Below are 14,188 nucleotides of genomic sequence, written 5' to 3' on the forward strand. Positions count from 1 at the left end.
TGAAAGGCAAATGGAGCATCAGGATTGGAATTCCAAATGCCCAATCAAAAAGCAAATTAATGCAGAAAATAAAATGCTCAACAGATCCGTGGAAGAGAGATGCTTAGCGTTGCAGGGGTTAACTCAAGAGTATAAAAAGCAGGAGTAAGCTATCCAGCAGCTTTGAGCTTCCTGTCATCCATTAAGACCATGACTGAGCTTTTTAGCATTATCCTCATAGCTCTTTATTCTTTTAACACCCAGCAATCTACCGATCTCAGTTCTAAATGAACACAATTACAGAGATTTCACAGCTATCCAGGGCAGAACTCCAAATATTCACAACGTAGAAACTTATTCTTGCCACGCTCCTAAACTGCTGAGACTGCACCTCCTGGTCCTCATATCATCAATTAGGACAAACCATCTTCCTGCACCCTGTGAAGCCCTATTGGTCATATTTTTAAGTTTCCTTGAGATTGCTTCTCATTTTCTTAAATACTACAGGATAAATCCCAGACTACACTACCTCCCCTCTTGCAGCAAATCTGCCAATGCTGGAACCAGATTTGTAAATCTGCACTGTACCCTATAAAAGGCAAGTACATTCTTTCTCAGGGAAGAAGAATCCAGGGAATACTTTAGAAATTGTTTCCACTATGGTCCAATCCAATTGAAAAAACTTCCTTACTTCTGTGATAACACCTTCTGATGACAAAGGCTCCAATACCTTTTGCTACTCTTGTCTTTTGGTGTACCTGCATGTTAACTTTTCAGTGATATCCAAGTCCTTTAGAATATCAACGTCACCCAAGCTCTAACCATTTTACAAGTTCTTTGCTTTTATGACCTCAGCTTTCCACATATTCCATTTGCCACGTTCTTGCCTCCTTGATCAGCTCGTCCATCACTCTTGAAGATTCTGTATAATCACACATGGTTTAAATGTCATTTTACCATGCTGGCTGATGATATTTTGACTCTCAGCCAGATAGTTGATATAGATTGAATACTGGAGTTCCCAGGCCAAAGTGCCTGTTTCTGTGCTGCACAACTCTATGAGCTGTAATTTGTGTTACTCCACTCATCACATCCTATTAGTCCAAGACCCACTTATTCCCACTTCACTTTCTGCTGATTACCTAGTCTTTGAAGAGCTCCATTTCAATCAGTTCACGTCTCTAATTTTATAAGTCAATTCAACCCATAAACATTTAATAACCCACAAAGAGTTTTCTTTTAAGATGCAAGATGGCAGGTGAAGATCATAAACAGAAATCTCCAAAACAAAGAAAAAATGTATTAGTATTCCAATGATATCAGCCTTTGGTATCTATGTCTCTATAGATTTCAACACTGTAACATAATTATTTACATATATAGAACTTTATTACATATATAAAAGTCATTTAGCATCATTTTCTAATATTTTAAATTTTTTTATTTTATTTTATTTATTTATTGAGATACAGTGTGGAATAGGCCCTCTTGGCTCTTCAAGGCACGCCGCCCAGCAATTCCCCGATTTAATCCTAGCCTGATCACAGGGCAATTTACAATGACCAGTACATCTTTGGACTATGGGAGGAAACCAGAGTTCCTGGAGGAAACCCACGTGGTCACAGGGAAAATGTATTAACTCCTTACAGGCAGTAGCAGGAATTGAACCCGGGTCACTGGTACTGTAAAGCATTGTGCTAACCACTACACTACCATACCGCCCATGATATATAGACTTCTGGAAAACATAGTAACTACCGTACTGATTTGAATGCACAACCATGTGGTGATCTACTTGCTCTGGCTGCCCTCAGCAGATTCAATACATTAAATACTCATGGCTTTCAATGATATGGAGCAAGATTTGTGATCCCAGACAAATTTACCTCCATCAAGACTCCTCGATGCCCGCTTGCTTGCAGTGCGCTCAAACTGGGGTGCTGGTCTGTCAATCAGGGCGCTTGCTTCCCTGGTCTGAGCCTGCGTACGTCCACTGTAACGGAATTTGGAACCTAGAGACAGGAACTTGGCTTTTGCTGAGGATTCTGGAGTCGTTAGCCTATTAAGGAAAAATGCCAAAGTTAAAAGGCATAGATAAAGCATTCTTGTATTCTTCTCTTGAATACACAGGATTGAAGTTCATCACTTTTGGAGCAAGTAATTCAAACTTTTCCTAAAAATCTTTATATTTGGAAATAAGAAAATTTTCTTTGAGATTTTCCTATCTATACAAAGAACTCACATATACAAGTGAAGAATTAATTATTCAATACAAATCCTTTATAGAACAGTTTTTAAAAAATTGGATTACTGATTCAAGGATACTTGCAACTAGAAATGACTTTGATATCAGAATTAATTTTATTAAACAAATACAAATTTTCAGCACATGATTCTTCCTTCTAAGATTTTTGTGTTATGAACATACCTGAAAAAGGTATGATTTTCCACACATACTTTCCACAATTTTTTGGCAGCACGGTAATTGGACAGCTTAAACCCAATAGTACTTTCACACTGATCCTGAAAAATTAATGAAGAACACATAAGCAATTCCATGAACAGTTAGAGTATGTTATAAAGTATTCTTTTAAAAAGTTACAACAATCAGCACAGTTTGAAAATACTGCAAATCGAACGTTGTAGTTTAAAGCATTAAGTCTACACATTTTTTTGTATATTGACATATTTCCCGTGTTAACAAGTGATGAATTGTTACTGCATGAACTTGATGACAGCTTTTTTTAGTCAACATGACACTGCTTGACAATGACTTCAAAGATACAGTGATCTTTAATATTTTAATCTTTTTTCTCTTATTACCATGAAGTCAATAACAAACTAATAGCTGACTAAGTTGACAGTGAGAATTACAGAAAACAAAACAGGCCACTGCCCATAAGGAGTTTGTGCATTCTCCCCATGACCGCGTGGGTTTCCTCTGGGTGTTCTGGTTTCCTCCCACAGTCCAAAGACGTATTGGTTGGCAGGTTGGTTGGTCATTGTGAATTGTCCGGTGACTATGACAGGATGAAATTGGGGGATTGCTGGGTGGCATGGCCCAAACGGCCGGCAGGGCCTATTCCACACTATGTCAATAAACGATACACATGCAAAATTGTGACAGAACCCAAAACGTTGTTAAAGAAATTATTAAAACAAAAAACAAAACAGAAAATGCTGGAACACACAGCAAGTTAGGCAGGATCTGCAGAAAGCAGAACAGTTATATATTTTAGATCCAGGAATAACTCAAAATAGGTTCAGAACTCAAAATAGTTCTGAAGGGAAAAGGATAGGGTATTCAAGCACCAGACTTCCTCCCCTCATTGCCCCAAGCTTGTTCCACTGTTGAAAGTCAACTCTGGTTCTAATTGAAGGCAACACTGCAAATGTGCAAGGTGTTAAAGACCACTTGCAACTTCTCAAGGGAAAAGAAACATTCCTAGATAATATTCAAACATGGGCTAATAGATGGAAAGTTGACACTCATGCCACAGAAGGGCAGACAGGTGTCCGATTACCAATCCTTGACATTCAGTGTAATAACAGACTGACCATTAGCATTCTAGGAATAACCTCTTTCAGACCAACAATTAAGTATGATGGCTGCAAGACCAAGTCAGACTGTGGGCATCTTGCAATGAGTGACTTCATTCTTGACACCCTAAGGTCTCCTGCTCCTCCATGTTACAGGTCAGAAGTGTGATGGAGTGCTGCAGATCAGTGCAACTCCAACAGAACTGAAGCAACAGAACACAACAGCAGCCAGCCACAGCAGCCTGAGTGTGGGTAAATTGGGCACCAATGTTCATTTTCTAGACAATCAGCCATACTATAGCTGCAATGTGCATATTCTATTCTCACAGAATCCACAAAACTGTATCACTAAGAAAGTGAAAAGCATTAGGTAAATGCATATGCTGACATGTGCACAGAGTCACTGGAGAGACACAGCTGGTAGATAGGAAATAGTGTCTTATTCGACAAAATGAGACACAGCAGGCATCGTGTCAAGACCCTTTCGGAGAAGAGGCCCACTCAACCCAACACTACATGACATTTTATGATCAAAGGACAATTCTATATTTACAATGTATCTGCAATGCTTCCTTTGAATTACATATAAGCTTTCACACCTCCTTCTTCACACCCACATTCTAGATAATGTTAATGTCTGGTTTTCCGATTAACTGCTGTTTTCACAGCTGTACAAACCGATTATCCAGGGCTGCATTTAAAATTTAATCTACGAAAATTTAATATTCGTATCTGAAGTTAGTTGCTGAAGTTACTTGCTATATGTCCTACCCCCCCCAAAAACACCCTAACAACATAGACAACCACCTGAAGGTACCATCTAAGCTACACACTATTCTGACTTGGAGATACGTTGCTGTAAATCTCGAAGTTTCTTACCCAGTGGCATTACGGGAATACCTTCTTTATAAGCTGGCCAAGGTTGTGGTTTAAGGCAATGAGCAGTAAATGCTAGCCTTGCAAGCAATTCTATTATGAAAAATGATTTAATAAGACATATTCTATTAATATTGGTTATAAGCTTTTACTCTTTTTTTTGTTTTGTTGTCAGAGGAGAGTTCCACAATCCTATCTGAAGTACTTCCTGACATCACTCTTGAATAACCTGTTCTGATTTCCTTTAGGGCTATGATTCTTGATTCTCAGGTGCTCTCAACAAAAGACAATTTCCTTCTCTCAAATTGTTTAATCACTTTAAACACTTCAATTAGATCATCCTTTAATCTCTGCACTTGGGAGGACAAGATAAACCCTTCCAATCAGCACTCATAACTTAATCCATTTACCACCCACATCTTACTGATGATGCAATGTTTTTCTGGAGGCACTGAGACATTCCTGAGCACAACCATGGCATTAGTTCCACTCTTATATCCAAATTCCCTGGAGACAGAGACTATACATTCAGGTACATATATTCACAAATTTCTGAGAACTTTTATGGATGACATCTACTTCGCCAGAAGTTTCCATTTAGAAAATGCTTTAATTTCTTTTTTTGTCTTTTATATCTGTTTTTATCTCTAATATCCCTTTTTGCTCTACTTATTTACTTTTCTTATTATAACTTATAGAGTAACATTTTTATGTATGGCAATGTAAAGGTTGCTACAAAGCAAGAAACTTCATGACATATCAGTGATAATAAACCTGGTTCTGATCCTAAAGTGGATGGCCTCAGAGTCCTCCACACTACATCTGTTATGATTTTGCCCGCTGCCTTACTCACACAAACTTCATCAACTTTTACTTATCCTGTACTAGGACCCCAGAGCAGATCTTCAGGCCACAAGCTTCCAATTAGGTTATATATGCATTATCTTTGCTCTTTAAAACTAGCAGCTCCTAAATGGCTAACCACAAGTGCCCAGACTTCCAATTTTGTCACACATCCCTTGAATGGAAAAGGTTGAAAGTACAGGGTTGGAAATAAAAAATTAGTTATTTGTCAGTAGAGATGATGTAAAACCTAACCAGAAAGTGCAAGTTAAGGTCTTACCATGTAGCACTGAGTGATACAATTGCAAATTTGACCAATAATGAGCAAGCAGATTTTATAGTGTGAAATTCATCAACCTAAAAAACTTCTTCCATTTTCAGTGATGTAATCTGATTGACTGAGCATTTCCAGTATTTTCTGCTTCATTGAAGAAATCCCAAAACTTGATTATAACGTCCTGCCATTATGGTCAAGTAGTTCAAGAACAAATTCACTTAATCTCATCACATGCATGCCGCTTCTCTGCGACCACACTGACTCACTTTAGGCAGTGAGATTTACAGAAAAACAAAAATCATTTCTGTGACACTACAGAAAATACAAAAGGTACACTGCAGAAAAGATTTTTCTGAAAAGATTTGCAGAAAAGTATGCTGCCAGGAGTTTAGGGACTGAATCATAGGGAGAAGTTGGAAAGGCTCGGACTTAATTCTGTGGAGCATTGGAGACTGAGGTGTGATCTAATTGAGGTGCAGCTCATGGGGAGCACAGATAAACTGAATACACTGTCTTTTTTTAAACCACGGTTGTGGTATCAAGAAGTAGAAGGCATACTTAAGGTGAGATCTAAGAGGAAATTGACAGGCAAGTTTAAAAAAAACATGAAGAATGATATCTATGTGACAGAGGATTGCTGATGTGGTTGAAGCAACTATGGTAGCAACTTTTAAAAGACAGTTATAGGGGTACATGTATTGGAAAGGTTTGGGTAGTGGTTGACTAAATGCTGGCAAATGGACTACGTTGGATGAAACATCTTGGTCAGCATGGACTCATTGTCCTGAAGGCCCTGTTTCTATGCTGTATGACCTGATGATTCTAAACTATCCTAGTTCGGTGGAGAGCATTCTAACCGGCTGCGTCACTATCTAGGTACGGGGGGGAGAGGGGAGCCCCGCTGTACAGGATTAAGATGAATGAATGAATGAAATTTTATTTTCAGTCAGTACAAACATTACAGAAAGCATCATTTTCAAAGATGATTTCATATACAAAATTAAATTATAAAAATCTTTAAAACAGGTCGAAAGGGTGTAGGCTGAAGCTACAGCTTATTACGTCTACCCATCTTACTTATACAAAAACAAATTTGTTGTCAATCATCACATCAAAACAAAAAAATTCATAATCTTTTAACACAAAATCCAATTCCAAGTATCATTTATTTACATTACTCCCACTCATTTTAAAACATGTATTTCATATTTGTTCATTAAATTATTTTTAAATAATTTTTTAAACTTGTTAAGTGTGGTACATGTTTTTAAATTCTCACTACAACTGTTCCATAGATTCACCCCTCTGACTGAAAAACAATGATTTTTTACATTTGTTCTTATCCTTTGGTTTTGAAATATGTTCCTCTCAAATCATGTTGACCCTCTCTCATTTTAAGCAATCTTTGGACACTTTGTGGTAACTGTCCATTTTTTACTTTATAGATAATTTGTATTATTTTAAAATCTACGAAATCTCTGAATTTTAAAGTGTTTAGTTGAATAAATAGTGGACTGGTTGGCTCATAATAACTTGTCTCATTTACAATTCATATGGCTTTCTTTTAGAGTAGAAAAGTTGAGTTTGTATTTGTTTTGTATGTATTTGCCCGTACCTCTACACAGTAAGTCATGTATGGGACTATAAGTGAACAGTATAACGTATGCAAAGATTCCCGATTTAAGAAATCTTGCGCTTTGTACAGTATTGCAATAGATTTTGACATTTTTGCTTTGACGCAAGTTATATGTGGCTTCCAGCTTAATTTATTATCTATTACCACACCTAAAAATTTTGTTTCAGATACCTTACCAATTCCAACATCATTTATTCTAAGTTTATTAAATGGGTTTGGTCCAAATATTATGAATTTAGTTTTACTTAGATTCAGTGATAATTTGTTAGTATCAAACCATTTCTTTATAATCTTTAGTTCTTTCTCCACTGTATCCAAAAGTTGTTTCTGCTGTTCCCCAATACAAAATATAGTTGTATCATCAACAAATAATACACATTTTAATGTCTGAGAAACCATACATATATCGTTTATATACAAAATGAACTGCAATAGACCAAGCACTGAACCTTGTGGAACCCCACAAGTTACCCTCAAAAGTTTTGAATTTGAGTTGTTTATATGTACATACTGATACCTGTCTTCCAAATACCTATCTAACCAGTCATATGCCACCCCTCTAATACCATGTCTTTGTAGCGATGTGCTACACACAGCGCTGAAATAACAACACGCAGTCCGTAAGTCGTTTCGAGACTAGTTTATTCAAACTTCGCGGCGGAAATGACGTCAGAGGTGCATTACCAAAGTCTCCCCCCGCGTGCTGGCTATTTGTGAGCCGGTTCGCCTGCACAGAAAGTGGGTCACCACATAACCCCCCCCCCCCACCCCAGAACCGGCGATATACCCCCCAATGTCCACAGTCTGGATCAGCCTCTGTTTTGGAGGTCTGCCTCTGTGCCGTGGTGCCTGAACCTCGACTGGCTGTGCCAAGTCCACATGGGCTGGTTTGAGTCGGTCCACCGTGAAAACCTCCTCTCTCCCCTCAATGTCCAGAACGTACGTGGACCCGTTGTTGTTGATCACCTCGAACGGCCCCTCGTACTGTCGTTGTAGCGGTGCCCGGTGTCCGCCCCTTCGTACAAACACAAACTTACAGTCCTGCAGGTCTTTGGGTACATGGGTTGGGGTCCGTCCATGTTGTGAAGTTGGTACGGGGACCAAGTTGCCGAGCCTTTCGCGTAGTCTGTCCAGGACTGCTGCAGGTTCTTCCTCTTGCCCCCTTGGGGCTGGTATGAACTCTCCTGGGACGGCTAGGGGTGTGCCGTACACCAACTTGGCCGACGAGGCGTGTAGATCCTCTTTGGGTGCTATGCGAATTCCAAGCAGGACCCAGGGAAGCTCGTCCACCCAATTAGGTCCTCTCAGGCGGGCCATGAGAGCCGACTTCAAGTGACGGTGGAAGCGTTCCACTAGTCCGTTCGACTGTGGGTGGTAGGCAGTAATGTGGTGTAGCTGCGTTCCCAACAGGCTGGCCACAGCCGACCACAGGCTGGAGGTGAACTGGGCACCTCTGTCGGAGGTAATGTGGGCCAGTACCCCGAAGTGTGCTACCCAGGATGCGATCAGTGCTTGGGAGCAGGAATTGGCAGATGTGTCAGTGAGCAGGACCGCCTCTGGCCACCTCGTGAACTGGTCTACCATAGTTAGGAGGTACCGCGCTCCTCTGGACACTGGTAGGGGGCCCACGATATCCACATGAATGTGGTCGAACCTCCGGTGGGTGGGTTTGAACTGCTGCGGCGGGGCTTTAGTGTGCCGCTGCACCTTGGCTGTTTGGCACTGTGTGCATGTTCTGGCCCATTCACTGACCTGCTTGTGAAGTCCGTGCCACGCGAACTTGCTGGAGACCAGCCAGACGATTGTCCTGATAGATGGGTGCGCCAAACCATGTATGGAGTCGAAAACTCACCGCCTCCAGGCTGCCGAGACGATGGGGCGAGGTTGGCCGGTAGCCACGTCGCACAGGAGGGTCCTCTCACCTGGGCCTACGAGAAAGTCCTGCAGCTGCAAACCCGAGACTGCGGTCCTGTAGCTGGGCATCTCGTCGTCTGCCTGCTTCGCCTCCGCCAGTGCTGCATAGTCCACCCCCAGGGACAGGGCCTGGACAGCTGGTCTGGAGAATGCGTCCGCCACGACGTTGTCCTTTCCCGAGATATGCTGGATGTCCGTCGGGTACTTGGAGATGTAGAACAGATGTCGCTGCTGGCAAGCCGACCAGGGATCGGACACCTTCGTGAACGCGAAGGTCAACGGTTTGTGGTCCGTGAACGCGGTGAACGGCCTGCCTTCTAAGAAGTACCTGAAATGCCGGATTGCCAGATACAGTGCCAACAGCTCCCGGTCGAAAGCACTATACTTGAGTTTGGGTGGTCGTAGGTGCTTGCTGAAGAATGCCAAGGGTTGCCAGCGCCCCTCGATGAGCTGCTCCAGCACCCCACCGACTGCTGTGTCGGATGCGTCCACCTTGAGTGCGGTTGGAACGTCCGTTCTGGGGTGCACTAGCATCGTGGCATCTGCCAAGGCTTCCTTGGCTGTAACGAAAGCGGCTGCGGCCTCCTCGTCCCAAGTAATGTCCTAGCCTTTACCCGACATCAGGGTGTACAAAGGGCGCATGATACGGGCTGCTGAAGGGAGGAAATGGTGGTAGAAGTTCACCATACCAATGAACTCCTGCAGGCCTTTGACCGTGTTGGGCTGGGCAAAGTGGCGGATCGCGTCTACCTTGGCGGGCAGAGGTGTTGCCCCGTCTTTGGTAATCCTGTGGCTCAGGAAGTCGATGGTATTGAGACCGAACTGGCATTTGGCCGGGTTGATCGCGAGGCCGAAATCACTCAGGCGTGAGTAGAGCTGGCAGAGGTGGGACAGATGCTCCTGGCGACTACTGCTGGCTATAAAGATGTCGTCCAAATAGATGAATGCAAAGTCCAGGTCGCGTCCCACCGCATCCATTAGCCGCTGGAACGTCTGTGCGGCATTCTTCAGGCCGAACGGGGTGATAAGTGCTGTTCTGGGGATGTCTTCAGGGTGCACTGGGATTTGATGGTATCCCCGGACGAGGTCTACTTTGGAAAATATTCTTGCCCCGTGCAGGTTTGCTGCAAAGTCCTGTATGTGTGGCACAGGGTAGCGGTCTGGAGTGGTAGCCTCATTCAGTCTGCGGTAGTCGCCGCATGGTCTCCAATCCCCAGCTGCTTTGGGCACCATGTGCAGGGGGGAGGCCCATGGGCCGTCGGACCTCCGTACGATCCCCAATTCCTCCATCCTCTTGAACTCCTCCTTCGCCAGGCGGAGCTTTTCCAGGGGGAACCTTTGTGCGTGGGCATGGAGGGGTGGTCCCTTGGTGGGGATGTGGTCTGGGCATGGCTGCCGTGAACTGCGGTGCCAGAATCGATGGAAAGTCCGCCAGGATTCTGGTGAATTCGTTGTCCGATAGCGTGATGGAGTCCAGGTGTGGGGCCGGCAACTTGGCTTCACCCAGGGTGAATATCTGGAAAGTCTCGGCATGTACCAGTCTTTTCCCTTGCAAGTCGACCAGCAGGCTGTGAGCTTGCAAGAAGTCCACCCCCAGGAGTGGTTGGGCCACCGCGGCCAGTGTGAAGTCCCACGTGAACCGGCTGGCGCTGAACTGCAGCTGCACTGTGCAGGTGCCGTAGGTCCGTATCGTGCTGCTGTCTGCGGCCCTCAGGGTGGGTCCTGGCTTCCTGTTGCGGGTGTTGTACCCCGTCGGGGGCAAGACGCTGATTTCTGCTCCGGTGTCGACCAAGAAGTGGCGTCCTGACTGTTTGTCCCAGACGTACAAGAGGCTGTCCTGGTGGCCAGCCGCCACAGTCATTAGCAGCAGCTGGCCCTTGCAGGGCGGGCAACAACGGCGGGCTTTTGTGCCCCACCGCTGGTGATAGAAACACCACTGTTCACTGTCCTCCTCACTCCTGCCTGTGTTGTGTGCGCCCCCCTGCCGGGCCTGGTCTGGTCCGCTGTTGGGCGCATGGCCTGGTAATCTGACCTACGGACGCCACGCTCTCCCTCTTGGCTTTCCACAGCACTGTAATTCATATTTCCCCCCTATTATTATGCGTTGCTTTGTACTGCTGCTACAAAGACAACAAGTTTCATGACACATGCCCGTGTTATTAAACCTGACTCTGATTCAAGGTCCTGCTTTATTTGTCATTCTTTTTTACTTCCTTCCTTTAGAAGACCCACTTTAGCCTTGGTTTCATCCTACCTGAGATGTATATTCTATTCTATCAACTTTCCACCAAGTCAACAAACTCAAAAATAACTTGCTTTCTTTCTTTCCCATTGCTGAAGTGTCTTTAGCTTTTTCCACCAATATTGTCAGACATGCTTAGTGCTATTATTTCACCTAATAATGATTTCCAGGAGGAGGATTAAAAGGTAGTCTGTGCCAGTTGAACTAAATACAAGATATTACTGATTCCATGAGGGCACAGCAGTGGGATGGATCAGAAAGGTACAATGACTAAAAAGTAGCTTCTAAATTAGACCTGACAATAATTTATTCTGACTGCAGATGGCGCCACATTATACTAAAACAACTTGTATTCTGTTTATTTTACCAGCAGATGGAATGACCCACCTAAATTTAGAAAAACAAACGCTGGGCACACACAGACTCTCTCAGCAGAATAATTTCAAACACCATCCACCGTGCAGAAACACACTAACCACCAAATATAACACTGAACATGAAGGCACTGATAAAATTTCTTTTTGGCTATTTGAGACAGTTATTCTTGATACCCGGATGTTATGAAAAGCCAAGTACTAATCCAAATCTCTTTATTTTAAATTTTGGGTTAAATACGATTAGTTTGCTTGACTAAAGATCTCAACGGTACCGAACAACAGTTTTGATGCTTCCCAGAAATCTGTTTTCCCACTTCACTGTCAGCTTTCCAATCTCTTTGAATTAAAACAAAAGTTATTTAACCCTGTGCATTGATTTGCATCCAGTACCTTCGTGGATGTGTCATTTTCTGCATCACAGTCTCAACATACATCAGGGGAACGGGACCATCACTTCCACGCCAACCAGTGGGCACCCATGCATATTAATTTCATCTAGCATTTGCTCCAAATCCTTCAATGCCTGGGCAATGAATGCTTGTCCAGACACTTGTTTAAATGCTGTCAGTGACTCTGTTTCCATCACTCGTTCCAGCAATGCATTCGAGATACTCGCCACATTCTAGATTAAAAAGATGCTTTGGATTCCCTCTAAATTTCTTACCCATTACCCTAAATCTGTGTCCTCTAGATCAGGGAAAATCTCCTGCACTCTAATCTATCCATAAACCTTACTTTTCTATACCTCAATCATGTCCCCTCTTAAGGGGAACGTAAGGTGAAACTTCTTCACTCAAAGGGTCATAAGAGTGTGGAATGAGCTGCCAGCACTAGTGGTTCATGCCAGCTCAATTTCAATGTCTAAGAGAAGTTTGGATAAGTACATGGATGGTAGGGGTATAGAGGGTGATGGTCTGGGTGCAAGTCGATGGGAGAAAGCAGTTTAGATGGTTCGGCAAGAACTAGATGGGGGAAAAGGGCCTGCTTCTGTGCTGTACTTTTCTATGACCCTAAACATATTCTCCAAGGAATTGAGACCAAGATTCGCCAGTTCTGCCTCATAACTGAAACACTCCATTCCAGGCAACATCCTGGTAAATAACCTCAGCTCCCTCTCCAGTGCCCTCATATCTTTCATATAGTGTGGTGATCAGATATGGATTCTGGATGAAGTATGACCAATGTTTTGTCATAGCATAATGTCAGAGCATAATCTTCCTGCTTGAGTTCCCTGTTAATGAAGGCCGCAACTTTATTATATCTTCTTAAACACCTCCAAGGATCTTTGGACTTGCTGCTAAGGCCCCTCAGTTCCTCAATAATGCCGAGGACCTTACTATACATGATGCATGTCCTTGTCTCTTTCTTCTGGTTCTTGGGCCCCTGGCTCCCAGCAGAGCACAGACCACTGATGACCTTCCATCCTCTGTTCTAAGCCAGATTCTCAATGGTGGACTAGGAAAATCCCTATTGTCTAATTTTCAGCTTTGACATATCTCCTCCATGTGTTCTTTGGACGTCCCATTTTCCCCTTTCCTTGGCTATTCCATTTTAATTCCTGCCTAGTGATGTTGTTGGTTGGCTTTCTCAAGGTGTGGCCGATCCAGCTCCATTTCTGTTTGTATATTTGTATCTCCATGGATTCCCGGCTGGGGAAAGTGTCTGGTTGGTTACTTTGTCAGTCCATCTGATGCTTATGAAACTTCTCAGGCACTGGTTGATGAAAGCCTGCAGTTTTTGTAATGTCTAGCCTCTTTGGTATTCCCAAAATGCATCACCTCACATTTACAAAGATGCTACTGTATCTTCTAAATTTACTATATTGACAGCAATTATTTGCTAATGACTAGATCCTGCTAGAAAATACTTTTTCTTTGAATGAAAGTATGCAGTCAATATTTTTATTTTAAGGCAAATGGTCATGTGTGTATAGCTCTCAATTGGGCAACTTATAAGCAAACATCTTATTGCATACTTAGACAAAATGGAAAAGGGCAGTCTGATCATGAAGAATGAAGAAAGTAAAGGGAAAAGCTCTTGGCTCTGTAAATGAAGTAACAAAATCAGCTTTAGTGGTGGGAAGGAACAGCAAGGGTAATAAATATTTGTATAAGAACGTAAGAAATAGGAGCAGGAGTAGGCTATCTGGCCCGTCGAACCTGCTCCACCATTCAATAAGATCGTGGCTGATCTGACCATGGACTCATCTCCACCTACCTGCCTTTTCTCCATAACCCTTAATCTTCCTACTATACAAAAATCTATCCAACCTTGTCTTAAGCATATTTACTGAGGTAGCCTCCACTGCTTCATTGGACAGAAAATTCCACAGATTCACCACCCTCTGGGAAAAGCAGTTCCTCCTCATCTCTGTCTTAAATCTACTCCTCTGAATCTTAAGGCTATGTCCCCTAGTTCTAGTCTCACCTACCAGTGGAAACAACTTTCCTGCCTCTATCTTATCTATCCCTTTCATAATTTTATATGTTTTGCATACATGCCCC

The 14,188-nt window shown here is 43.0% G+C and overlaps 1 protein-coding gene across 20 annotated transcripts in view; it reads right to left on the reverse strand.

Annotated features, from left to right (window-relative positions):
* Positions 1-14,188, reverse strand: part of LOC140715917 (protein 4.1-like) — a 162,642-nt gene that overhangs the window by 54,577 nt on the left and 93,877 nt on the right. For all 20 annotated transcript variants that reach the window (XM_073028445.1, XM_073028444.1, XM_073028453.1 and 17 more), the window contains 2 exons: positions 2,408-2,502; positions 1,866-2,038 (listed from right to left, as the gene is read on the reverse strand). In XM_073028445.1, coding sequence (XP_072884546.1) covers positions 1,866-2,038; positions 2,408-2,502 — 268 coding nt within the window. The remainder of the gene's footprint in view (positions 1-1,865; positions 2,039-2,407; positions 2,503-14,188) is intronic.

This window comes from Hemitrygon akajei, chromosome 24 (genome assembly GCF_048418815.1).
Source record: "Hemitrygon akajei chromosome 24, sHemAka1.3, whole genome shotgun sequence".
NCBI lineage: Eukaryota > Metazoa > Chordata > Chondrichthyes > Myliobatiformes > Dasyatidae > Hemitrygon > Hemitrygon akajei.